Raw genomic sequence first — 27784 nt, forward strand, 5'->3', positions numbered from 1 at the left:
AGGACTTCAGAAATATTTACATTTAGTTAATATAACTTCAAATTGTTCTATCTAGTCATTAGAGAGTACCTTTTATAAACTTATACAAAGATTTCCTTCTTAATATAGTGACAATCTGCATTAAATCTTTCAAAGGTTTCACAGATAATCCATGCTCAGGTGCAATAGAATTTGAATAGAATGTTGTTTTATTTGTGCAAGCCAAACCTTTTAACTTGAGAGAGAAAATATTGCTATTTAAATTAAGCAGTGAAAATTTAATATTCTATAATTTAAAAAAATCCTTGGCTCCAAAAAGATGTTCTTTTTGTAAAAATGTAAATTCTCAGCAAAGAGCAATCAGACTTTTATCACTATTAAATCTTTAGTGTTAGCATACTTAACATAATGGAGTATTTAATGTTTATGCATCCAAACCGTCTCCAGCCCCTCCTTCTATCTCCTCTAAATTTACTTTTCTTAAATTACTATGGAAAAAATAAACCTAAATCTCATATAGAAAAGGTACTTCCAGTGCTTGTTAACTTAATAATAATAGGTACTTCTAGTGGTTGTTGACTTAATAATATAGCTAAACTCATGTACCATTTGCTTCCCTTTTTTACTCCCTTAGTATTTTATCTTCCATTTTGTATCATTTGTTGTCACCAGGCATCCTGATGACTTGTTCCATTCTGAACTCTGTCTACTCTAAGCTCTGAGCTCTTTAAGCAAACAAAGAAATCTTCGGGTTTCATAATTTCTGTAAAGTGATAATACTTTTAATTCTACACGGGACAGTAATGTATGTTTTGCTGAGTAGTTCAATCATCGTCATCCTTTGATCGAGTTAGCCAGCCTTTCTTAGAGATGTTTTACAACTCGCAATTAGCTGCTTTAAAATTTAATTGTAACTAAAATCTTCCCCTAAAGTTTATTTGAGGGGATCCTATAATATTTTTCTAATGAATACTGTAGAAAAGCTTGTTTGCATTATTTCTTGTAATCACTTTCTGCATTAATTTGTAGATAAAATATTTACGGTAAAATAATAAACATTACTAGAAATTGAAAAGTGAGACCAAAGAAACGAAAACGAATACACTTACCAAAAAGTCACTATGATTGCCTTAGATGTGTTTCACATTTGACTGTGAGCTAATGTAACCATGATAAAAGTAAATATAAGTTTAATTTAATAATTTGTATTATGAAAAGGAGAAAGTGTATTGGTTCCCCTGAGGAAGCAGAGTTTTTCCTGGTACCATATTATAAAAGAAACTTCTTATTTGAAACATTTTGGAGAGGACACAGAAAAAAAGATATTCTGTGATCTATTTCTTGCTTCTTTTTATTGTTGGGTTGTGCTTACATTGCTCACTTTGAGGGCAGAATTTTTCCTAGCACCTACAATCACAATATACACATGCTATTAGAATAGATACTCAAAAATAATTGTTGACAATAATGAATTTCACAAGCAAATAAACTTATCTTTGGGTTTAAAAAACACTTCTGGTTCCTTATAATCTTTTTCTGTCTTGAGTGGAATAGTTCCAAGATATAATGCCCTCATCTATCCATGCTCATATTAGTACTTTACTAGTACACATTTTATTGTAATTTATCTGACATTTCCCCAAATCCTCACTTGACTGGATCCACTAGACCAGGAATCCTAGCTTACCCATTTGTAACTTAAAAAAAATTTTTTATTGATTTCAGAGAGATGAAGGAAGAGGGAGAGATAGAAACATCAATGATGAGAAAGAATCATTGATCAGCTGCCTCCTGCATACCCTCTACTGGGGATCAAGCCCGCAACCCGCAACTCGAGCATTGCCCTGACCAGGAATCGAACCAGGGACCTCTTGGTTCATATGTCAGTGCTCAACCACTGAGCTAGTGGTAGGCAAACTCATTAGTCAACAGAGCCAAATATCAACAGTACAACGATTGAAATTTCTTTTGAGAGCCAAATTTTTTAAACTTAAACTTCTTCTAACGCCACTTCTTCAAAATAGACTTGCCCAGGCCGTGGTATTTTGTGGAAGAGCCACACTCAAGCAGCCAAAGAGCCGCATGTGGCTCGCGAGCTGCAGTTTGCCGACCACGGCATTGAGCAATACAGGCCAGGCTCATTTGTTACTTTTAAGACTAGTTCCATGACTTGTATGTAGTAAAGTGCTCAGTAAATATTTTAATGAATGAATAAAATATTGACTTTAAGTATATTTGTTCTCTTTCTTTTATAATTCAGAATTATGGCTTGGAAACAGAAAATCTAAAAACCCTTTCTCACAAGTTGAATGCATCTGCCAAAAATCTACAGAATTTTATAACAGGGAGGAGAAGGAGTGGCCATTATGATGGGAGAACCAGCCGAAAATTGCCAAATGACTTTCTGACTTCAGTTGTGGATCTGATTGGAGCAGCCAAGAGCCTGCTTGCCTGGCTGGACAGGTAAAAATCTTCCAAATGTTTCAGAAGTAATTTTCTTTGAACACCAGTTTGAATATGATGTTATTTCATGTTTTCTTGTGAAAGGATTGGACAGGGAGAGACACACACATACAAAAATATATGCAAGCACACACATAGCAATCTATGAAGTTAGACAGTAGTGTTTTATGTTTGTTTCATAGGAAGAGGCAATGTGACAAAAACCTGAAGGAAATTACTTAGAATCATCTATTTGGCTTCCATTGCTGCAAAATTTCTCAAAATGCTTAGTTTGTGTTATATCATACCACGGTGATCAATGAAATCAAATGTAATTTAACATTTTGACCATAAAAATGAAATACATACGGGGGGGGGGGGCAACCTTGTGATAACTTTAAAACTTCTACTGAGACTTTTTTATAAATTGAAAAAATAAAACTGAAGTTTATATTTTGAAGATCTTTCACAGAAAAGTTTAGTTCCAGGCTGACTTGCCTATAATGATGATGTTTTTAACAGTTTAAGTTTTTAAAAGGAAAGACGAGAAGGGAAAAAAAAGAAAGAAATTATTTGCCATGCTAAGGCATTTGGACTTAATGCTGCAGCCAGTGGGGGCCTATTTAGAGTCATTGTTGTGTTCTGATTTGTAAATTTTAGTGTTGAGAAAGTTTAGAGAAGATTAAGGCTAGAAGAAGTGAAACCAGTTAAGAAGCTATTTTAGAAACTAATCATGCTAGGGGGTGGGGCAATGGTAAGATATATACACATATAATACCTCAATAAAAAAATGTAAAAAAAAAAGAAACTAATCATGCTGCTGCTACTGTCAGTGGTTCTGATATTAATACCTCCAGCCACACTCATTTAATACAGTAACAATAGGATGGTTGTCTTTTTTTATAGATAGGAAAACTAGCACTTACAGAAGTTAAGTTCAAAACCAAATGACAATTAAGCATTGGAGCCAGGATTCAGTCCAGGTATCTGACTACAGAATTGATCCTCTCCACTGCTCTTTATTGATACTTTTAATTAATTAAAGAAGGAACAGTGAAGATGGAAGAATGTTGGAGATATTTATGCATGTAAATAAGACTTGGTGACAAGTAAGATCTAGAAACTAAGGAAAAAGGAGATATATTAAATTAAGGGTATCTGACTTGGCTGAACCAACGGATGGTAGTGCCATTATCAAAAGAGGAGGAACAGCTTATGGTGGAAGACAAATGTTGAGTGTCAGGCATTATAAATTGTGATGGCTGGAGAATATTCAAGTGATAAGGTCTTTTAGAGTATTGCTGTTCATAAAAGATATATGGTTGATAGAAATTTGGGGATCATCAAAGTCATAGATATATTAATATGGTGGTGTAAGGAGAATTACAGAATTCTCTGCTCTATTTATTTTCCATAACACATAAACCCTTCTAACACACTACATAATTTACTCAGGTAGTATTTTTTAATTTTATTTTATTGTTTAAAGTATTACAAAGAGTAGTACATATGTCTCCCTTTTTCATGTAGTATTCTTAATGTTTTGTCTGACTAGTCTTTATATGACTAGTGTGCCTGAAGACAGCAGGGATTTTCAGCTCTTTTGTTCAGTGATATCTCAATTATCTAGAAGAGTTTCTAACCTGTAGTGGGTACTAAAGAAATACATTTGAGTGACTGAAGAGAACTTGGATGAGGAATGAGCTCTGTGGACCACAACAACTGAAGAATGATTAGAAGTTTAGCTATGGAAAAAAAATAATAAGACATAACTGAAGAGGAAGGAGAGAATTAGTTGAGAGTGGTTTCATGGAAGCAAAGGCAGTAAAGAGTTTGTTGTCTTTCTATTGAGATTTTGGTGTTGCTTTATTTTTTCAACTTCATTTAGGTAAAATTAACATGACACTGTGCAAGTTTAAGGTGTACAATGTGATGATTTGATACACATTGGTATTGCAAAATGATTACCACATTAAGGTTCATTAAAATGTTCATCACCTCACATAATTACCTTTTCTGTGCAAGGGGAGAATATTTAAGGTGGGAGTAAAGAGATGTAGGAGCAAAAGGCAGTGGTCAGTAGAGTCAAATGCTGCTGTGAGATTAAGTAGGTTAAGGACTGAAAATGTGTTGTAGATTAGAATCAGGATATATGTGACCTTACCAGCACCAGTGTAGTGTTTTTACATGAATTGGTTATGAGTTAAAGGTAAGTGATAACTCCTCTTTGAAGAAATGTTTCTGGGAAATGCTTTGTTATTCAGAATAGTTTAGTATCATATTAACATCCCTTTGCATAGATTCTTAATACTTTAGTGGTGATGGAAAAGAGAAGACATATGATGAGTGCTAATTCTGTTTTGGAAGCTTGAATTTGCTTCCTCCTCTTGCCATGGATTGTATGAATATCTTCACTGCTCCTTGGCCAGTATACATTTCAGAAGGTCCCCAAATCAATTTCAATGTAATAGGATTGTATCTTCAACTGTGCCAGTCTTTTATTAGCTATTGTTAGTGTGTTTGTATTTAACTTATATTTTTATTCCTTTCAAAGAAAAAAAAATATTTTTAGGTAGCAAACAAGCAAGACAACACTCCACATGTGCCCTCTTGTGTCATTGTGCTCTACGAATTACAAAGGAAACAAAACACAGTAATCAATGTTAGAAAAGCCAAAAGAGCAGTGTTCTCCAAGACCATTATTATGAATCCCTACTGAAATACATCCTGCGGTAGTTTAAAGAGCAGGTGACTGATAGAGTTGAGATTCAGCTCTGCCTCAAGCCTTGGGTAATCTTAAACTTAACCCCTGTTTTTATTTTCTTTTTAGAATAAGGATATAAGACCTATAGAATTTGAAGGTCTCTTCTAAGCTCTAATATTCTATAACTCATGGGCCTTGTTCACAAAAGCCACATGAGGAATATATATATAATTTATTTCCATTTATGTGATCTCAAAGGATAAACACTAACAAAACTTATTAGTGACTTATAGAATCATGATTTAAGTCCCTAACTCTTCTCTAAATAAATTTACTTAATATTTTTGTTTGCTTTAAATGCTAGAACAGAGCTAATCTATATTTATGTTTTCTTTATATAAGGTTAAGAATATGTCTTGTTTTATTTTTGTTTGATTTTGAATAACTTAGAACTTACATAGTTCATTATAAAAGTTCCATAGAAATAATGTTGATCAAAAGTTCTTAATATTTTGATTTGTCAGTATAGATTTGCTTTACTTTGAAGAGTTTAAAATGGCCACTGCAATCAAATATTGCTAAGCATTTGGTCTTTAACCTTAGTTTATTCCTTTGGTTTATAATATGATATAATTCTGCCAGTTTAAATATGGTTATTTTGTTGTAAAACAAGTGGCTTAATTTTTCTAAGCAATAAATTTTTGGCATTAATTTTTTTGTTACATTTTGGGGAGAACTTGCATGCACAGCAATATGATTGGATTTAATTGCAATTTTTATTTGATGTCACTTGAAGGGGGAGAGAGGGAAAAAAAATAAGCAAAAATCTTTAACTCTGGAGACTGAACTAGATACTTGACATATATCAACTCACTGAAGTCTCACAAAGTAGGTATTATTATCCCCATTATATATATGAGACATTAAGTAATTTTCCTAAAGTCATTCACCTAGTATGAAAATTATAATTTGAATCTATTTTTATCTGATACCAAAGCCCTTCTTATTTCTTCTTTATCATTTTCCTTTGTCATGCTACATCCCCTTTTGGAAGCTGACTAATTCTTAAGGATTTTGAGGAAGTGATCCTTAGGAATGAAGCATATATACGCATTTATTTGCACTTTAGTATTTCTCTTCAAATTCTAAAGAATACCATTTTTCTATTTTTGTCCTTCATAATTCAAATTGCTATACAGAATTTTATTTATTGAAAGTTTATTTCTCATTCTACTTTGAAGGCATCAATGAGATATCTTTTGATATTGAAAAACTTGAATGTTTAAGGCAGAGGTCCTCAAACTTTTTAAACAGGGGGCCAGTTCACTGTCCCTCAGACCGTTGGAGGGCCGGACTATAGTTTAAAAAAAACTATGAACAAATTCCTATGCACACTGCACATATCTTATTTTGAAGTAAAAAAACAAAACGGCAAAAACACCCGCATGTGGCCCACGGACCGTAGTTTGAGGACGCCTGGTTTAAGGCTTAAGAGGTGGAATGCTAGGGGAAAATATTTACAATTCATGAAAAATCCAATTCCAGTGGAACTTCCATTCAAATAAGATTTATTTTCAAAAACAAGCTCCTTACATTTCTTAACAAAAATAAAATCTAAGTCTAACAAAAAGTTTTTCTCACATTTTAAATATTGACTTGAATGAAATAGACTTTCCCAGAGGAAAAGCCTCAGAGTTGAATCACAGGTGGTAGCTTTACTATTCATTTTCAATGCATAGTTTACTTGTGTATTTTTAACCTACATTCTGCTGTTATTCACACCTTATCTTTCTTGCCATTTTATATGGCTTTGCCAAATCAGTCTATACTTGGAGGTTTACAGATCACTGCATGTATCATGGTGTACAGTAACATCACTAAAAGTATTCAAAAATATTATTTATAGAAGTTTATTTTGCTATTTATTGTGACAGATTTTTTTCTCTTATTTTTAGCATAAATCCTAATTCATATTGATTATGAAATTTCTTTCAAGCCCATTCTATTTTGAAGGGATCCATGAGATATGTTTTTATATCACTGAAAATCTTTAAAGTGTTTAAGGCATAAGAGTTAGGGTGTGTTAAAAAAACAAAATTCAACTAAATAAATTTGAAGATTTAATTGGCTTTATTGAACAGTTTGTGAATTGGGCAGCATCCCATCTAGCAAGCAGAAAGGAGCTCAGAGGAGTTGTACAAAATGGAAGGCTTTTATAGCCAGAAGGGGAGGGGAGTTACAAACAAAAAGATTATTTCAGACAAGGTTACCTTGCCATAGCGGCAGGGACTTCAGAGGTCTTATCTGGAAGGTCACCTCACTAGTGCTGATCAGAAAAAATCCAGGCTGATTGGTTTAAAATTCACTGCTGGGAGAGGCTGAAACTGCCATTAAGTATTGGTTGTCCAAATGAAACTTAGCACAAGTGACTCCATTTGGGGCCTGTTGTTTCTTTTTTAATAGGTGCTAAAGGAAAACAAGATTTCTGTGAAATCTTTTACCTTATCTAAGAAAATGGTTGAACTAATACCTTCTTAGATATTGCAGCTCATTGTTGTTGGGTCTTATTTCTTCTCATGTGCTCACTGCTCTTACTGGGCACCTCTTTTTCCAAATATGAGCAGTGATGTAGTACTGCCACTGTTCATGGACAGCCCGTCAGGAGCAGCAGTGCTGGGAAATAGTAAGGTCTTCCAGATATTCTTTTAACTTCAACATTTTAGCTTTCCTTATTAGCTTGTAGTTTGTTTAGGATTTCTTAACATTAATAACCTTTTCATAAATGCAATGCTTTTGTTTTAAAGCATACGAAAAATAATTTCTTGTAGGACCATAAACCTTTGCACTATAAAGACGTATAAACATCCTATTATCCATAACAGCCATTTATTGATAAGTCAAGGATTTTATCATATTAAAAACTTTCTGGCATCAAAAAGCTTTCTTGCCAGGAATTTTATTTCCTTGCCTTTAAAGTCACTGTGTTCTTTTTGTAAGCAGTCTGAGCTCTATCTTGGGTTTTCTTTAGAGTTTAGAACAAATTCCTCTCGTTATTTTGTTTTGTTTTTGAGTTGATTATGCTCAGTTATTCTATAAAGGTCCATTTATTTATTTCATAGATGATCATGAAGTAATGATTGAATAGTCATCTTTGGTAACTCACAGAGATTGGAACCCAGTCTGTCAGCTTTTTTAATGTATGAATATAGGCAAAATCACCACACCTAAGAATGGTTCTTGGTATGGTTGTAAATGATTTGTCTTTAAAATGAAAACTTTAGAGGAATTCATTACAAAATAAAATTAGTGTTTTCCTTATTATATGTTTACATCGCCCACCCTCCCAGTTTTCTTAACATTTAATCATGATCGAGAATCATGTTCTATTTGAAAATGAGTGGTCAGGAAATGGGTAAAAACATGCTTTAGAATTAGTTTGCTACAGGCATTCAGTCATCAATGGATTTTTCTTTTGGTATATTTTGAAGAACAAGTGAGAGTCTCAAGTATTTATGGGAAAATTCATGCTGTAATTCATCTTATCACTCTTGAATGAAGTTTTTAGGTTTTATTAGCAGACTGACATTTTCAAACCTACCAATCCAAACTTTTTAATGATGCCAGAAGCATCTTTGAATTCTTAATAAAAATGATAGTTTTTATGCTTCAATGCAGCAAAAATAAAAGGTCTTGCCGAAACCGGTTTGGCTCAGTGGATAGAGCATCGGCCTGCGGACTGAAAGGTCCCAGGTTCGATTCCGGTCAAGGGCATGTACCTTGGTTGCGGGCACATCCCCAGTAGGGAGTGTGCAAGAGGCAGCTGATCAATGATTCTCATCGATGTTTCTAGCTCTCTATCCCTCTCTGTAAAAAATCAATAAAATATATATATATATAAAGGTCTTTAGGTAGCATTTTTATTAATGATTTTTCCTAGAAATGCTTATATTTTGCATTTTTTAAAATAGTTTTATAGGGGCCTAATTTGCATTCTATAACATTCACTTGTTTTTTTTAAGTGTACAACTTAATGAGGTTTAGTAAATTTGGATATATCCATGCAATCATCTCTACAATTCAGGTTTAGAAAACTTCCATCAAGATAGAATTTTTAAAGCTGGTCCTACTTATAACTAAATAGGCTAATTTTTGAACTAAAATCATAGATTAATAACATATTTTTATAATTAACTTCATTTGAATTGATAATGTCTCCTGTTTCAGAAATACACACACACACACACACACACACACACACACACACACACACACACACTGAGTTTTGGAATAGGAGTAAACAGATTAGTGGAAGAGAGCCCATAATAGACTGTGGTATATGGAATCATTTAGAAAACAATATGTTAAAACCACTGGGAAAAAAGCATAATTTATTAAATGGTACTGTGGCTCTTAGTTAAGTTTTTGGAAAATAAATAATGATAGAACATTGACAGCTTACTAAAATCATTTTAGGTATATCATTTATTTAAGTGGAAAACATAAATCGATAAGAAACTACAGAAAATGTAGACAAAATTATATCTAGATGTAGAAAGACTTATTAAATACTTAAAATGTGGATTAAAATTAAAATAAATTTACTGTTTGACTTTTGACTACATGAAATTTAAAAACATGACAATATATAAGACAGATGCCAAACTGGGAAAAATACTTGTAACAGATATGAGAAGCTGGGGGTTAATGTGTATTATGTGAATATTACATTCAAATTAAAAACAACTACTTACAAGTGATATAAAATTAAAAACAAAAACCACAAAAATGTAATAGATGATCATATACTAGACAACTCAAAAAAGAAGAAACAGAAATTGCTTGGAAGATGTAGGTAACAAACAACAGAACTTTTAAGAACATGGAATGAAAACTGACAGAACTAGAATAGACAAATTCGCAATTATAGTTGGCTACTTCTCCATTCTCTCAAAAAAAATGATAAAACTAGACAGAAAGTCAGCAAGAATTAGAAGTGCTGGATAATACCATCAGCAACATGATATAATTGATATTTTTTAGAGTACTTTGTCCAAAAACAGAATACAAATTCTTTTCAAGTGCCTATAGAACATTCACTAATACAGACCTGCATCATAAAACAAACTTCTAATACATTTAAAAGAATTGAAATCAGAATGTGTTCTTTAACCATAATGGAATCTAAGTAAAAATTAAACAACACACTTCTTAATAATATATGGATAAAAGAGGAAGAAGGGAAATAAGAAGAAATACATTAAGTAAAATGAAATTAGAACAAATAGGTTTTGTGGCACACAGCTAAAACAATACTGGAAGGGAAATTTATAGCAGCAAATTCTTATATCAAAAAAATCTCAAATCAATTATCTAAGCTCCCATCTCAAGAAAATAGAAAAAAATATATTTGTCCATCAACTGGCATAAAGTTTTAGTTAAGCAAGATGAATATGTTCCTGAGATCTGTTGTAGAGCAGTGTATTCATAGTTAACAATACTATCATGTACACTTAAAATGTTAAGAGGATAGTTCTCATGTTAATTATTCTTACAATAAAGTAAAATTAAAGAAAATAGTAAAATAACAGCACAATAATCCCAAAGCAAGAGCAAGGGAGCAAATAATAATGATAAAGGAGCAGAAATCAATGAAACTAAAAACAGAAACACAATAGAGAAGTCAATAAAAATTAAAAGGATAATAAAGGAATACTACAAGTAACTTTTCATGCAAAAGTTAACAGTTTAGATGAAGTAGACCACGTCCTTGAAAAACATAAACTACCAAAATGTATCAAAGTTGAAATAGGAATAATAATAGTGCCTATCTTATAAAGCTGTTGTGAAAATAATTTAGTGCATGTAAAGCATTTGGAACAGTAATTGGCACAAAGTAAGTCCTTGGTAAGTATTAGCTATCATTGCTAACTCTTAATTGTGAATATCTCAAAGATGTATTGTACTCAAAATCTTTCTTCATTTGAAAGTAAATTAAATGTTGTCTTTGCCTAATGTGCTCCTTTTTTGTTGATTTGTTTTAGATGTAATAAAGAGACCTTGTAAGAAGTACCAAAGAACTTCTAAATATTAGCATCTAAAAAAGTGAGAAATTTTATGGAAAACAAATACTATATTACTTGACTTTAATTTTCTTCAAAGCATTTCTCTCAGTTTTTTTAATAATGTCCTAAATAGTTTTATCATTATGAACAATTTATTTCACATTATTCAAAATCTTGTTTTAGGCTATTATAATTTTTGGAACCTTTCTTGGAATTTTTGGAATCACAGTTTTTCCTTTTTCCTTTATAGATCACCGTTCGCTGCTGTCACAGACTATTCAGTCACAAGGAATAATGTCATACAGCTCTGCTTGGAACTGACAACAATTGTGCAACAGGTATTAGCCGACAAACTTTCCTTCTGTTTATTTATTAGCTCTTTAATATTCTAGCAATGTGAAGTATTCCTATTTGCCAAGAGTTAAGATATGGGTTTAGGAGTCTCTCATTAAAAACCAAGTGATTCTAAAGGAACCAAATATGTAATTATTCATTGGAAAATAATTCATATAGCCCAATAAACAAGGATTTTATTTACTGGAAGATGTAAAATTAAACTGAACCTCTAGAGGCACCATTATAATAAGATCGTAAGTCTGTTATTAGTTTCACACTTTTTCATGGGGTTGACTATATTGCCTTTCAGAAAATGAAATTGTCCCATTTGAATAACAATCTGAGACTTTTGCTCCGGGACACCATTATTTCCTTATTAGTACAATTATTAGTTTCACTTATATAGGCAAACATACAAACAAATGTACACAATAGCCTTTAACACTTACATGATCTACTTACATGACCTGATTTTTTTACTTGGAATATTATCTATGTCAGGTATCTGCAAATCAAATGCCTTCAGGAGTGCAGTAGCGAATATAAAAATGTGCAAACCAAGCCTGGCATAAGATATGGAGAAATGGTAGAGAGGTAAATTGGCTACTATACAGTATATCCTACAAAAATTTCTTTAAATCTAAAAACAAAAACACACTTGAGAGGTCTGAGGCCCGCAGCCACCACTCTTGCTGTCAGCTTTTTTTATGTATGAATATAGGCAAACCTCTTGCTGTCAACCTCTTGCTGCTGTGGGAATGCTATCTATTTGTTAACCTATCCAATGATGCAGAAACGGGGCAAGCAAAGGATGCAATACAACAATACAAAGATTATTGGGGAAATTTGTGAATTAACTTATCCTTTGACTCCCTGTTCTTTATTACCAGGGGTAATTAAGAGTTTCTCTTATTGCCTGTATTTTCTCTAACAAATAAGAAATTTTATTAATATAGATTTAAATGCTTCCGTATATTTTATGTTGTATTGTATCAATTTTATTTGTACCATTTCTCTGAAACTGCAGGTTTTAAGATGTCATTCAATACAAAAAGGATAGTAATTTTGTGACTTTTAATTCTGGAATACATCAGACATTGATCACGATTATATCATGGCAGTGAGAAGGTCGGCAACTCATTGCTGTGAGACATGCATGAAGATGGTGAACATTTTATGAGCTTTAACGTACCCTAACAGTGTCACTGCATGTCTTCATACTTTGTATCAATAAATTTCCTTTCTGAAATTCAAAAATCTCAACTGTGTAATAGGAAAAAGAGTGGCATTTTAAAATAAGTTCAGCAAACCTTTTCTGTAAAAGGCCAGAGTAAGTATTTATGGCTTTGTAGGCTATTAGGTGTAGGCTATAAAGTGTAGGCTACCATGTCTGATGCAATCACTCAGATCTGCTGTTGTAATGCAAAAGCAGCTCTGTGTGTGTGTGTGTGTGTGTGTGTGTGTGTGTGTGTGTGTGTGTGTAAATGAATGGGTGTGGCTATGTGCCTTTAAAACTTATTTCACAAAAATAGGCAAAATGATGCATTTGACCCATGGCCCTCAGTTTTAGGGCAGTGGTAGTCCAGTATGGTCTGCTAACAAGCAGCATTCTCATCACAAGGAAACTTGTTAGAAATTCAGATACTTTGGAAAGCAACCCAAAGTACTATGGGAGAGCCCAGGGAATTGCACGTTCACTAGTGTTATAGGTGACTCTGGTCTTCATACATTGTTCTAGTGCACAGGGGTAAAGGGTAATAATATAACCTATAGGTAATTTTCCTTCTAGTTCTGTATAATCAGTGAAATTTCTTTAAAAATCTGCTTTCTAAAGGCATTAAAATTGACCAGAGATTTGCATTGTGAATAACAGATATTAGTTTCTTCCATTTTACTGTGAAAGACATTTCCTCCGATTTAAGGATACTTATTACACATTATTAGGATGATAATTGTTCATATTCTCTTAATATTGGGTATGTGCTCAGCATTCTATATACACTCATAATAATACAATATTGTTAACACTTACCTGCTACATAACAGTATCTGTGATAACTGTATTATATGTATTATTACAGCTTTTTATTTATACACTAGAGGCCCAGTGCACAGCCAAGGAGGAGCCCGAGCCCAGGCTGGGCACCATGCCACTCCCACTCAATCTGGCTCACTGAGCCAGCCACTGGTAGCATTGCTGCGGAGACGGGAGAGGCTTGCTCTTCTGCAGTTGCACTCACCAGCCATGAGCCCAGCAGTCTGGTGCCGGTCAGCTGAGCAGTGCTCCTGCTGTGGGAGTGCACTGACCACCAGGGGGCAGCTCCTGCATTGAGCATCTTCCCCCTGGTAGTCAGTGAGCGTCATAGCTACCTGTCAGCAAGTTGCTTAGGCTTTTATATATATAGACTAGAAGCCCGTTGCACGAAGATTCGTGCAATAGACCTTCATTCACCTGGCTGCCTGCACCAGTTTTCCGCCGGCACTGGGGACCCAGGCCTTGGCTCTGGCCACTGCCTTCCACCTTCTTTCAGGGTTGGGGCTTGGCCCCGGGCAGCAGCAGCAATGGGAGTGGCAGGATGCCCCAGCGCCTCCCACCGGCCCCGGTTCCCACGGCAATGGGGGGCGGGACAGCGTGTGTGGGCCGCCATCTTTACTGGGTTAATTTGCATAGCACCCTGATTGTCTGTGGGCATAGTGAAGGTACGGTCAATTAGCTTATTACTGTTTTATTAGGTAGGATGAGACCCAAGACAATTGAAATATCATGGAATTAAATGGGAGTGCCAAAGAATATTTATTTACAGCCATGGATACAGACAACAGTGGGGTGAAGTTCAGAGGAAGGGGGGTGAGGATTAGATGGAGGTGGGGAAAGGGGGAGGAAATGGGGACATCTATAACAGTGTCAACAGTAAAAATGTTTATTTTTTCAACATTTCATACCTGAGAATCTCATACTTGTCAGTTCTATGAGAATGCAATCCGTTTCATGTCAAACTTCCAAAATAACTTCATTTCGAAGCATAATTATGACAGAAAGTGGGTGTTTTCCTCATGTCTCTTCCAAACATCTGGATCTGATTGGCCAGTTTTAGGTTTACTTTTAAATAATTGGCTAACTCTTTGTTACCTTATATACCAAGAGTGCAAATTGAAATGGCAACTATGATAACCAAAGTACTCATATGAATATATGCATATCCTATAGACACAGTCAATAGTGTGGTGAAGGCCTGGGGGTATGATGGGTGCAGAATGGAGGGGGTCAATAGGGAAAAGAAAAGGGGCATCTGTAATAACTTTCAATAATATAGATAAATTTTAAAAATAAAAAAGAAATAATGGCAATGAAGATTATATTTCTCAAAAATCTTAAGGAGAGTACTCAAGTGTATTCATTTTCATTTAATTCATACATATCTAACGTTTTCCCATATCAAGAGGGCTTAAACAAAATTACCTTGTGGAAAATTTACCTTTCTTTTAACTTTTATGTATAGACTGAGGTCAGAAGTGGAATTAACCAATGTCACTCCAAGTCAATAAAAAGTTTTTAAAAATAAGAAATGGAGTTTTTTTATATTTAAAACTCACAGATTCCAGAACAGACCAATGTAACTCTCACCTTCAGAAGTTACATTGAGATTAATAGCTGAAATGATTGTCAGTGAGTTAAGATTTCCTGTAGAGAAACGTGCAGTGGTGGAAGTGCAATTTGTGTCAGATATGACTAACCCACCCATTTCGGTATTTAAAAACCTACCATAAAAGCAACAAGTGATTCAGTTTTTATTTGTCTCCAGAATGTATGAACATATATTGGCAACTACTTCATGGAAAAAATATGCCATTCTGCTATTTCCACAGAGGTTTGTGAGTGCTCTCAACAGGACCTTTTAATTGCTGCACTATTTGACTTAACCTTATCTTCAAGGCATAATGGGTTTAAATTTTGCTATTTACAGGACAGGAACCATTGGATAGAATAGAAAAATGATTTTAGAGGAGAACTTTTAAGTACATTCCTTCTTGACAAAACATTAAATTACTTCAATTAATTAAAATACACCAAATATACTCAGGATGTAAAAGGACCTCTGTATCCTCCACCCACTATATACTCTGTTGCGAACAGGATGCCTTGACATTCTTAGTTCATTTTGCTCTAACATTAGCTATTTCTGGTTTTTTAAAGCTTAGTAGCTCATAATATTTATCACAGTTCCTTCTATTTCATTCTCATTTTTCCATCACATATCCTGTTTCACGTGTCACCTTTAAGATGCTTCAAATAAAAACCTCTATACATGGGTGTTCTTGGTTCTTGTCTTGCTCACTCCATCCCAACTTCTACCTGACTTGGTATATTAATTTATCTACTTTAACTAGGTCTTTCTTGTTGTACCTTAAACAGATATTAGATGAAGTTTCTCTTAGCAAAGTGTGTCTTCATTATATCCTGATTTAATCTACTATAGCATTGATCACTTTCAGACTATTCAAAACCCAGCTCCAATTTTGTCACTTCCAGCAATTTTCCACTAATTTCCAATTTGATTGCAAACTTCTCTCTTGGGCTCCAATTATGGTCCTAACGTAATTTCAGTTTTATTTTTCAGTACTCCATGTATCTCAATTGTACACTAGCTCATGTCAATGACTTATTGTTCATAAAATAGATTTTGCATTTCATCATTTTACGTTGTAGGACCTCCTCAGAACATGCCCAATGTGGTTTGTTTTTTTTATCTCTTCCTGTTAAAATTATGTCCCATCTTTAAAGGCCTCTAGGAAATGCATCTCATGCATGAAACTTTTACACAACTGTTTGTACCTTCCCCCTACTTGGACCATTTGTATTTACTGTAATTATTGACATGATTGGGATTAAATTAAATACACCACCTTTTTCTTTGTCTTCTGTTTCCCCTATGTTCTTGTTTTTTTCTTTTTTCTCTATACTTTTACATTATTTTTATGATTCTATTTTGTCCCTTTTGTTGACTTATTAGCTATAATTTTTTGGGCAGAGGCAGAAATCACTTAACTTACTTTACATAGCATTTCACATCTCGTCTATAGCAGTTATATTCTGCTGTGAATAATAATGATCTGACTTCCCTTAGATTATGAACTCCTTGAAAATAGCAACAATGTCTTGCTCGTTTTCATATATAGTAAGTTCTCAATACAAACTTGTTAATATAAATTGACCTGAGTCTCAATTATCCCCTGTGGTTAGCACATGTTGTTTGTACTCTTACAAGAAATATTTGGAATTAAATGCTTGAATTGTTTATTCATTTTTATTTCATCTCCAGTGTAAAAGCTACAGTTCTACCTCTGGTGTTCATGTAAGGAACCCCAGTGATATCTAGAGATACTACTTTACATCTCAGTTTGTTCATTAGTTAAAATGAGAGTTTTGATCTTCATAAGCACTTTCCAATGCTAGAATGAAGTGAACAAAACATCTGAAACACTATGCAAATATATAATGCCAACAAAGCATGTCTTTTAGAGGAAACTTAAATATAGGCATGATATATTAATGTTTGTAAATCATCTCTTAAATAATCTGTTATTTTTCTACTGTTATATGGTGTCCTGTCTTTGGTACCAAGTTTTTCTGGGCTCTATGGTCTGTTGCTTCCTATCAATAGGAAAGAGGATATGCATGTGTGAGGGACAAGGGGTATATGGGAAATCTTGGTACTTTATCAATTTTGATGTGAAACTAAAAGTTCTCCAAAAATGAAGTCTATTAAATTTTTGAAATGAAAAAAAATATATAAGAATGATGATTGATAAATAATGAAATATAATAGTTGTGTTTGTTTCTTGATAATGAAACTATGGATGATTTTCTTTTATTTAGACTCTATTTTGTATTTTCCAAATTTTCTAAAATGAATTTGAGTTATCAGAAAAAAAATGAGTGCTATGTATATTGAAGAAATACTACTTTGATAAAACAGCACAGCATAGACAAATACTGTATTTTAAAATAAATTGTGTAGTTGACAGTCAATGCCCATCTGATTGTCTCTTTCAACCATTACACACACACTAATCACTGCATTATCTGAATTATATGCAGTATCTGAAGATGGGAATTAAACTTAAGTTGCCAGCAAAAGAGGCCAATTTGAATTAGCAAAGTGTAGATATCTAGGGCATGCATTTATTACCAGGCTTTCAAGAAATCTCATCTGAACAGTTATGATAGTTATGCTTTGAAATATGTTGTACTTCAAATTATTCTTCACTCAACTTTAATTATTTTATTCCCTTTGCAGCAAGATGAGATGATCAATATCTAAAAATAAACTGTCACAAATAGCATTTTTCCAATCTTAACTCAGAAGGGGGTGGTACTGTGGAATAAGTGGAAAGTGCTTCTTGATATTGGCTACTTAGATCTAAAGTAATGCTAGTGTTAAATGGGAAAGATAATGTAAATTTCTTTTAACAAAGTCTATTTGGAAAAACCCTGATAAATATTTAATCTCCTCTGTTTTACTTATTTCCAGTTGTGATGGGTTTAGATAGTTATACTTGAAGTCTTTTAAAGTGATCCCCCCAACACCTTCTTCCCCATATAAGATTGTGTATAATAATGCATTTGAGGAAAAAAATTGGAAACTGGTTTTAAAATCTTTAAAGGAAAGAATTCTACCAAAGAACTGAAGCTTCACTTAGAGTACTGTCAGCAATTACATCAGAAAAATGAGACAGGTACCCACGCATTTCCTGTCAGCATTGAAATAATTGCCAAGATGCCTACCCTAATGGGTATTAGCTTCACCTGAAAGTATTCCTTCTGTACCATTTTTATATTTTCCACTTCAAACACAAAAGTGATTAATTATATTGTCACCGGTTAAGATACGGGCACAAAAGTATGGTTTGCAAGGTGAAACTTTGGTAAAACTTAGAACACTTGGAGCAAGGGAAAGAGGGTGTGGATAGAGTATTAAAAGACTTTATTCTTAGCCCTCTTGCTTCATGATTATTTCACCTTGAACAAACCATGTAATTGCCTGTGGCATCTACAAACAGAATTCTATACATTATTGGAGAATAAAATCAGAATTATTTCAGAAGTTCACAAATGTGAAGAGGAGACCTATCCAGTTTGACTCAGTAGATAGAGCATCGGCCTGTGGACTGAAGGGTCCCAGGTTCAATTCTGGTCAAGGGTACGTACCTCAGTTGCAGGCTTAATCCCCAGCTCTTGTCGGGGTGCATGTGGGAGGCAACCATTCGATGTGTCTCTCTCACATAGATGTTTCTCTGTCTCTCCCTCTCCCTTCCACTCTCTCTTAAAATAAATCAATGGGAAATATCCTCTGGTGAGGATATTTTTTAATTTGAAGAGGAAAATAAATAAAAAAGTAATATTCTTTATAAAATGAGAGAAATAGAGACTAGGCAAAATAAATTAGAATAGCAACTTTGTTCTAAATGATAGATGTACAAATTATTTTTCTCTTTGTATTTGGTGTTAATTTTCTTCAGCTGCATATACAGTGAAATCTGAATCACATGCTGAGAGAAAAATGTCAACATGTGAAACATGTAAAATCAGACTCGAAATGTTAAATACAGAGTGAAAAAAACTTCCTTTTAAAATTCAAGTTCTGACAATATAATTTTACCTGAAAGAGTCTCCTCTCAATTGTATGAATGAAAATTTCTTTTTGTTTCCTTATGGGTTTGCTCATTTTTCAACCCTGTATATACATTTTTGCATATCACTGGTTTTCTGAATAGTGTTCAAAACACATTACTTTCCCTTACTATTTCCAGCTGAAAGTCAGCGGGAGGAGTGGGGGAAGATCAGTAGTCTCCTCAGATAAGATTTTGTAAAATAACTTTTGAGAATAAATGCAAAGAAAAAAAGAAATCCTAGAGACATTTCCAAAACATCAATCTATTTTAAGTCTGTAATTTTTGCCTACTGCATAGTCAACACTTTGCTTCCCCACAATCTAAAATTTGAAGAAATAGCATTTGCTGTTCAAAAAAATCGTAACTGAGAGAATTATCACCAAGAAATTAAAGTTAATTTAGATGTTGAAAGGTAGTTTATGGTCCTGGTTTATTGTATGCATCAGTATGAAGGTTTGTATGCAGCCCATTCTAGACTCCCCTAATTATTTTCTACTGTTAAATTATAAAAGTAAGACCACCTGTTTTATTGGAAAATTTAGAGTAATGAAAAGAAAAAAGAAACTTGCTTATATTTCTTCCACCCAAAGAAAAACCCTGATATCATTTTGCCTATTTTATTTCAGCCTATTTTCATGTATATATACATATGTATTTTGAATATGGTAATTTTCATTATTATTCCATAATCTTTAAAAATTTTACTGCTGTGAATATCGTGATTGTTCTTGCTGTTAACCTGGCATTTTGTGGTTGTTTAGTAAATGGCAAGTTTAGTTAACTTATATAGCAAAAATGCCTTTGGAAACTAAACTCAGTTTTTTACTCCACAAAAAAATTTAAAGGAGTGATACTCCGCTTACTTTTGGTAGTTAGTGGCAATGAAGATTAACGTATTTCTAGAATAACTTACTTTTTTAAAGGGATTTTGGTTGAATTTTGGGTGTTCTTTAGGTTTTAATGCAAATGGATGATTGTGCTGCGTGTTCTGGAAGATATTTTGAAACATTCATGTTTAAATGTAATGCAGATATTCATTTTGATTACCTACTAACTTGCTGTCCCTATTTACATATTCAAATAACCTAGAGTTGAAAATGGAGAACTCAAAATGTGTAAAAGCAAAAGGCCAGTACATAATAGTTAGTCATACAAAATGTGTGTTCTAAAAGGGATATTAAGATTCAAGTGGTAGTTAAATATATGTAAAGTTCTAAAATATACATATAAATATACTAGGGTAGGCAGAACACATATTTTATGGTTCGTGTAATATTAAAACATAAAAGCCCAGCCAGGATAGTCTCTGATTCATCTGAAACACAATTTTAAATACTATTTTTTCTATATTCTGAGAATTAGTGTTTAAACTTTCCTGAACCAGACATTCTAGGTGACCTGAAAATTGGCCTGGACTCTTGGGATTGAAACTGGGGCATTTCAGACCAAAAACCAGGACAAGCTATATATGTAATTTTAAACAATATGAATGATATTACTTAGCATACCTGTTGAAGACAATATGAAAGGTGATACTGTTTTTCACTTTGTATTTAAACACACACACACACACACACACACACACACTATATATATATATATATATATATATATATATATATATATATATATATATATATATATATAGCTCAGATACTTAATCCTTTGTTTTCTTCAGCTCTTTTAGTTGATCATGAAGAAGTAAAACCAATATATTTTAAAACTTTTCTATATAATCTTAATATGGTAAATCAGAAATTAGATATCAACTATTAGGCATAGTACCCAGATAACATGAACACTTTTTTCTGAAGACAAATATAAAACAAAAATATGTAGAATTTGCAAAGCTGACATTATGTTATATGTGTATGCCTATGTTTCTCCAAAGGCCTAGCATATAGCATTATAATCAGAATAGATACAAACACATACACACAGAGAGAAATTCTCATTCTTGATATAAAAGATACTAAAATGATTATTGGTAGCTGCCAATTTTATGAAGGCTCAAAATGAAAAGGAAAATAAGAATGATGAAATTATTGCATGCTAATTAAGATTTTAGAAAAGCACTATTTGAACATTGAGATATAATAATTTATTATTTTTCCAGTTTTCTGTCACTGGCCTGACTTATGAACAAAAACTAAAAATTTTACTGTATATTATATGAAAATGCTGAAATATATTATTTTCATAGGTTTATTCTTTTACAAACCTAGACTATATTGTATGTTATCTGAGCATCCTGCCAAAACACTTTAAAAGATATAGATAGCATTACCATTAGTAGTAACAGAAGAACTAGATGTGTGGCATACTGTACAGTACTAACCGAAATGTTTATTTAGCCCGGTCAGTGTTGCTCAGTGGTTGAGCATTGACCCATGAACCAAGATGTTATGGGTTTGATTCCTGGTTCGGGTTGCAGGCCTGATCCCCAGTAGGGGAGCGTGCAGGAGGCAGCCGGTGGATGTTTCTCTTTTTTTTTTTTTACATTTTTTTCTTTATTGATTAAGGTATTACATATGTGTCCTTATCCCCCCATTGCCCTCCCACCCACCCCCACTCATGCCCTCACCCCCCTGTTGTCTGTGTCCATTGGTTAGGCTTATATGCATACATACAAGTCCTTTGGTTGATCTCTCCCCCTTACCCCCACCCTCCCCTACCTTCCCTCTGAGGTTTGACAGTCTGATCGATGCTTCTCTGTCTCTGGATCTATTTTTGATCATCAGTTTATGATGTTTCTATCTCTATCCCCTCCTCTCTCTAAAAATCAATAAAAATATATTTTTTAAAGTTTATCTAGCAAATGGCAGGATGCTATTGCTCAGACCTGTTTTGTTCAGTATATATATTTTAAATTTATGTAATATTTTATATATATATACAAAAGAATGCATGTTATGAAGCATGATAATACTCATGAATCTGCCATCTAATTTAATAACAAAACATTATGAATATTGTTTTACTCACAGTTGCGTTCCTCCTTCATCTCGCCACCCTGCCTCTTTGTAGGGGGTTCATTATTTCTTTTTGTTGTTGTTATTAAAATAGTTTCATATACTTGTTCAAACATCTTATTTAATTATACTTGTCCTTGAAATTAGTATGAATAGTGTCATTCTGCATACATTTTTCACTTGATATAGTGGTTTCACTTGACATAGCAGTGCATGGAGCAGACACCTGCCTTCACCAAGTCTCCAACAGCATATAGTTTCTTAAATGGATTGGTCTTACTTTTGGTTCTGTTCTTTACAAAAGAAAAAGTACAGTATATTGGAAATGGTAGCATATCAGGGACTCTTTTGAAATTTATTTTAGCCCCCTAAGAGTTAACAATCAAATGGCAGGATTTGAATTAATGTTTTGTGCAGTTCACCTTTCAAGAGGTTTTTAAAATTTTCTCACAAAGACCCTAAAAAGATAGAAGAACTTATACATTATTGCTATATTACCTATATGGAAACAGATGTAGAAAGCTGGGTTAGGTGATTGTTAACTCTTAGGATGATAAAATAAATTTAAAAGAGTCCCTGATATGCTCCCATTTCCAATATACTGTACTTTTTCTTTTGTAAAGAATTGAACCAGAAGTAAGACCAATCCATTTAAGAAACTTTAAGCTGTTGGAGACTTGGTGAAGGCAGGTATCTGCTCCATGCACTACTATGTTTCCAGTGTCTGGAAAATATGAGTTAGTTGAAAGAACGAAATGACTCATTTTCCCCTTAAAAGTTCACTCAAAAAAAAGGTTATTGAATTTATTTTTTAGACCAATGGATTTTAGTGTAACATATTATGAAAAAGTTCTTATTTGGCATATGATTCCACACTGTAACTAACATTAAGTAGACGTCCACTTCGCAAGTTTTAGCATAGTATTGTAAAGAATAGGCATAATTACCTGAAAAGCTCTTAGAATACGTTTTTTCCAACAACATATCAGTGGGAGACCATGTTTCCTTCGTATACTTGAACCTAACAACATAATGCAGCAGTTTGAATGCCTAAGCAGCTATAAAAATCACCAGATTTTAAATTTAGCTGCTGTAACTCATTTTGATGCTGATGAAGACCTAAAAGAGAAGTAAACAGAAAATTCTCATTTTTCAAAGTTGATGACATCCAGGTATATCATGATTGTTACATATACAAAATTAGTCATTTAAACTTTAAGGCTGATTCTTCCTATTCCTTCTCCTATTAATTCTTGAAATTACAGGGATATGAGTTGGGGGAAATCGGTGGTGACAGTACCAGTCTCTGCTGTGAAACAGGTGAATTGGGGAGGGGAGGAGAAAGAAATCACGGTAGAGAACTAGAAGACCAGAGGCTCAGAGGGGAGGGGACTGGTTTTGGAGCTTGAAAAGGTTTCCATTATGATGGCCAGTGGCTTGGTTGGTTGGATCATCATCCTGTACACCAAAAAGTTCATGGGTTTGATCCCCTGTTGGGGTGTGTATGTGAGGCAACCCATCTATGTTTCTCACATCAATGTTTCTTTCTCTCTCTTTATTTCTCTCTCACTTTCTCTTTTCTCTAAAATCAATAAAAACATATCCTCGGGTAAGGATTTTAAAAAAGAGGTTCTCATTACTGTCCAATCTGCTTCCTACCCTCCCCAAATAAATCCATGTATTCATTTCTGAGAATCATTTAGAATGCTTTTGTTGTAGCTTAAAATTTTTCAATTTTGATCTACCAAATTGGAATCCTGAGCCATAAAGTAATTTAGGATATGGTGCTATAGAACTACACAGTACCAGAGTGGGAATTATCAAAGTACATAAGGAATCAAAAGGTTTGATTAGGGTATCTTTTTTAGTTCTTGTTCTGTAAATATATTCTTATATATCTTGCTCCCATTTAAGTGCTATCCCCAAAGTCTTTGATGCCTTTTTAAATGTCTAGCCTAGTGTTTTCAGCAGTTATTAATACCATAACTATTGATTTCCTATTTAATATATCACTGTTTTCCACAGCCCTCCTCACCCCACTCAATACCACACTAGGCTTCCAGTTTCTTCTCCTTTAAACTATCTACATTGTCTCCCCAAAAGGATTGTGAACTGCCTTGTAGAATGGAAACATATTCTGCTCTGGGCTATTCTGTTTACCTTTGTAGCCCCTCCCTCAAACCATATCATCTGGATTAACTTTATTACTTATGACATTTAAAATAATTAGCAAAAAAGGGGGCTGTATAAAGATTAATAAGCAGGAATAATATCATTATTTTGAGGTTGGCAAAGTGCTTTTACAACATATTATCAGATTTATTCCTCACAATAATCATGTGAATTAGGTAGACTCTATGTCATTATCTCAATTTTGTGAGTAAATAGAATTTCAGAGAGAGAAAATGACATAATAAGTTGCATGGCCAGCACTTAAATGCAGGTGCTTTGATGTGGTTGGTCATATTTTTATGCTCATTGCTCATCAAGTTTGGCTTCACATTAGAATCAAGTAAAGAGATTTTTAAAAACACTGATATCTGGGCCCCATCCAAGACCTATTAAATTAGATTCTCTGCATTAGGGCTTGGAAACAGTGTTTTTTAATTGATGCTTCAATTGATTCTATTATGGAGCCAAAGTTGATGACCACTGTGCTGTACTTATACTTTAATGATTTAGTATGACATGAGTGTGAGGTAGGAAGAAGATGTATGTGATCAAGGACAGTGTTTCCCAAACCATGATTCATCTGGGGAAGCTTGTTAAAAATACATATTCCCACCCTAACCTGTTTTCTCAGTGGTTAGAGCATTGACCCTCGGACTGAAGGGTCATTGCAGATTCAGCTTTGGTCAAGGGAGCATACCTAGGTTGCAGGATCAATCCCCAGTTCAGTCGATGTGTCTCTCTCACATTGATATTTCTCTTTCTCTGTCTCTCCCCTTCCCTTACACTTTCTCTAAAAAATCAATGGAAAAAAATATCCTTGGGTGAGGATTAACAAAACAAACAAACAAAAAATACATATTCCTCATATTCACCATAGGCTGAATGTTTAAGAATTGTGGATCAGGAGACTCAACTACTTATAAGTCATATCTCCTTCGTTTATAAAGAAGACTAAAATTGAGAATGTACAACTGTAGTTATCAGTTGTTTATAGTCCGTGCTATAAATGCATATCCAAGAGTATTAGACTTTTTCTTTGAAACATCAAATATATTATTAATAAAAATGGTCATTGTGCATTTGTAATAAGGGAAAAAAACAGTGCTAGAAACTAATGTGGTGTCAACAGACAGGGGCAGGAACTAGAGTTAGTAAAACAAGAAGGAATAATGATAATTTATAGTTTAACATTTATTATAACTCATATTATGCTTTATGTGTATTATATCATTAAATCAAAATATAGATTTTTTTTACCTACACTAGAGGCCCGGTGCAAGAATTCGTGCACTGGTGGGGTCCGGCAATCGGGGATGGGGGGCAGGGGGAGGGGCCGCAGGTGGTTGGCCTGCTGGCCCCACCCCCTGGTTGAACTCCTGGTGGAACTCCTGGTCGATGGGACAATTTGCATATTAGCCTTTTATTATCAAGGATAAGATGACAAACCAAAGAAAATATAGTTACTAATTATAGGCACTAATTTTCTAAGGCACTTTTCCTCTGCTGACAAAGTAAGTTTTTAATAACACAGGCCCCTTGAGTTGGGTTAGGATGACCACAGATATCAGTTAGGTAATTCAGATGCACCCTAATACAAGTGAAATAATGGGTTGAAATTTTAATTAACAGAGGCATGTTAAAGAACCAGGCAGATTTAAGTAATTAGGACAAATAAGCATAAATTATTCTTATAAAATGAGGCAAAATTATCTACAAATACAAGATGGGAAAAGACTAGATTTGCATCAGTGTAGCAGAATGCAATCTGAGATTGATTGTAAATTATAATGTGTGAGGAGTGATAAAGCACCTCTAAAAGGTAGAACTCATAATTCCTAGAATGAAGAGATACAGCATGTAAAATTCATGGAATAGTTATTGTATTAAATAACCTCTGCATTGGTTAGGTCTTCATTTGCATGTGTGTTCTATTTTTTTCTGCTTTTATTTGGTGTAGGATTGTATCAGTTAAAGTAAGTTATATTATGCTGCAGTAATAAAACAACCTGAAAATATTAGGGGCTTATAATAAAACTCATGTTCAGTGCTCATGCTTCATGTCCATCCTGGGTTACTATAGCTCTACTCTGTATACTCTTCACTTCAGAGCCCAGAACAGCCTCTTTTTTTATGTAGACTTCTGTCATGGCTATTATAATATTTTATTAAATACATTTATTTTTATGCTTCTGGCTTTCAGCATTTCAAAGTCTAAAGTTAGCTACTTACTTTAAATGAATGTGCTCCTTTCTGAAATGAAAATGGAATTAAAGGTGACCTCCCTTGCCATTTCCTAAGTGACACATCCTGAAATCACTTCCATTGAAATTTAATAGAGAACTCATTGCATCAGAAGACACCCATCCTGTTTAGAAAGGTGTTCATATTCTAAAGCAAGCAAGCATGTCCATCACATACTTAGTTCTCTTTTGTATGCTATCAGATACTAGGATTACATTGGGGGGAAAGGGGTGAATGTTCCAGAACAATCTTTTATTGAACACTGCTGGTCATCATGGCAGAGGGAAAAGAGCATGGTGAATTATGCACTGCTTCTTAAAGTTTCTGCATAGAAATGAGACAGCACTTCTGCTCACATTTCATTGGACAACGTAAATCACATAATCATGGTAGATTTTAGTGGCTCAAGGAAGTTTACTTTTACCTTTAAAAAAGGAAGTATATATTTAGAAATCATAATAAAAGTTTGCCACAACTATGAATCCATTAAGAATTCTAGTATAGCATTATATTAGAATGTTAAGGACAGCAATGTTTATTTGAATATAAGGAAAGAGGCAATCAAATTAAATTATGTGGAAAATTTTAAATGTAAAAAAAAAACTTGGTAAAGATTAAGTTTGAAGAATCTCAATAGCATATTTATATGCATGTGTATGTGTCTCTTGGTATTTTAAGTATAACTTACTGGAATATGGACGGTAGGTTTGGTGGTAGTGGGGAAGACCTCTAGAATTTTTTCAGAGCCTAAAATTCTGCCTCATAATCACTCAGTATTACTACTAAGAACCCCTAAGTCAGTGATGGCGAACCTATGACACGCGTGTCAGCACTGACACTCATAGCCATTTCTGATGACACGCGGCCGCATGCCAAGGATGAAACATTTGCTGCTCCTGAGGATGAAACATTTGCGACTAGAGTCTTGGAGTTAGTTTTTTCCTCAAAGTGACACACTACCCGAGTTATGCTCAGTTTTTTGGCGAAGTTTGACACACCAAGCTCAAAAGGTTGCCCATCACTGCCCTAAGTGGTACTGATTCTGTGTAATATTTCTTTTGAAGGTAGACCAAATTAAGCCTAGATTTAAGCTAGTACTTTTATTTGGACAATTAACTATTATCATTTAAGTATCTTTTCATATAAATGGCACTTTTTAAATGTTGCAGTTACTGAGAAAAATTGTTCCATTTTTGTCCAAG

At 33.8% G+C, this 27784-nt stretch overlaps 1 protein-coding gene across 4 annotated transcripts in view; it reads left to right on the forward strand.

Annotated features, from left to right (window-relative positions):
• Nucleotides 1–27784, forward strand: part of CNKSR2 (connector enhancer of kinase suppressor of Ras 2) — a gene marked incomplete at its 3' end in the record, with an annotated part of 244478 nt that overhangs the window by 52391 nt on the left and 164303 nt on the right. For all 4 annotated transcript variants that reach the window (XM_079765478.1, XM_079765479.1, XM_079765480.1 and 1 more), the window contains exons 3-4: nucleotides 2240–2442; nucleotides 11438–11525. In XM_079765478.1, coding sequence (XP_079621604.1) covers nucleotides 2240–2442; nucleotides 11438–11525 — 291 coding nt within the window. The remainder of the gene's footprint in view (nucleotides 1–2239; nucleotides 2443–11437; nucleotides 11526–27784) is intronic.

The sequence above is a fragment of the Cnephaeus nilssonii genome (assembly GCF_951640355.1).
Source record: "Cnephaeus nilssonii genome assembly, chromosome: X".
NCBI lineage: Eukaryota > Metazoa > Chordata > Mammalia > Chiroptera > Vespertilionidae > Cnephaeus > Cnephaeus nilssonii.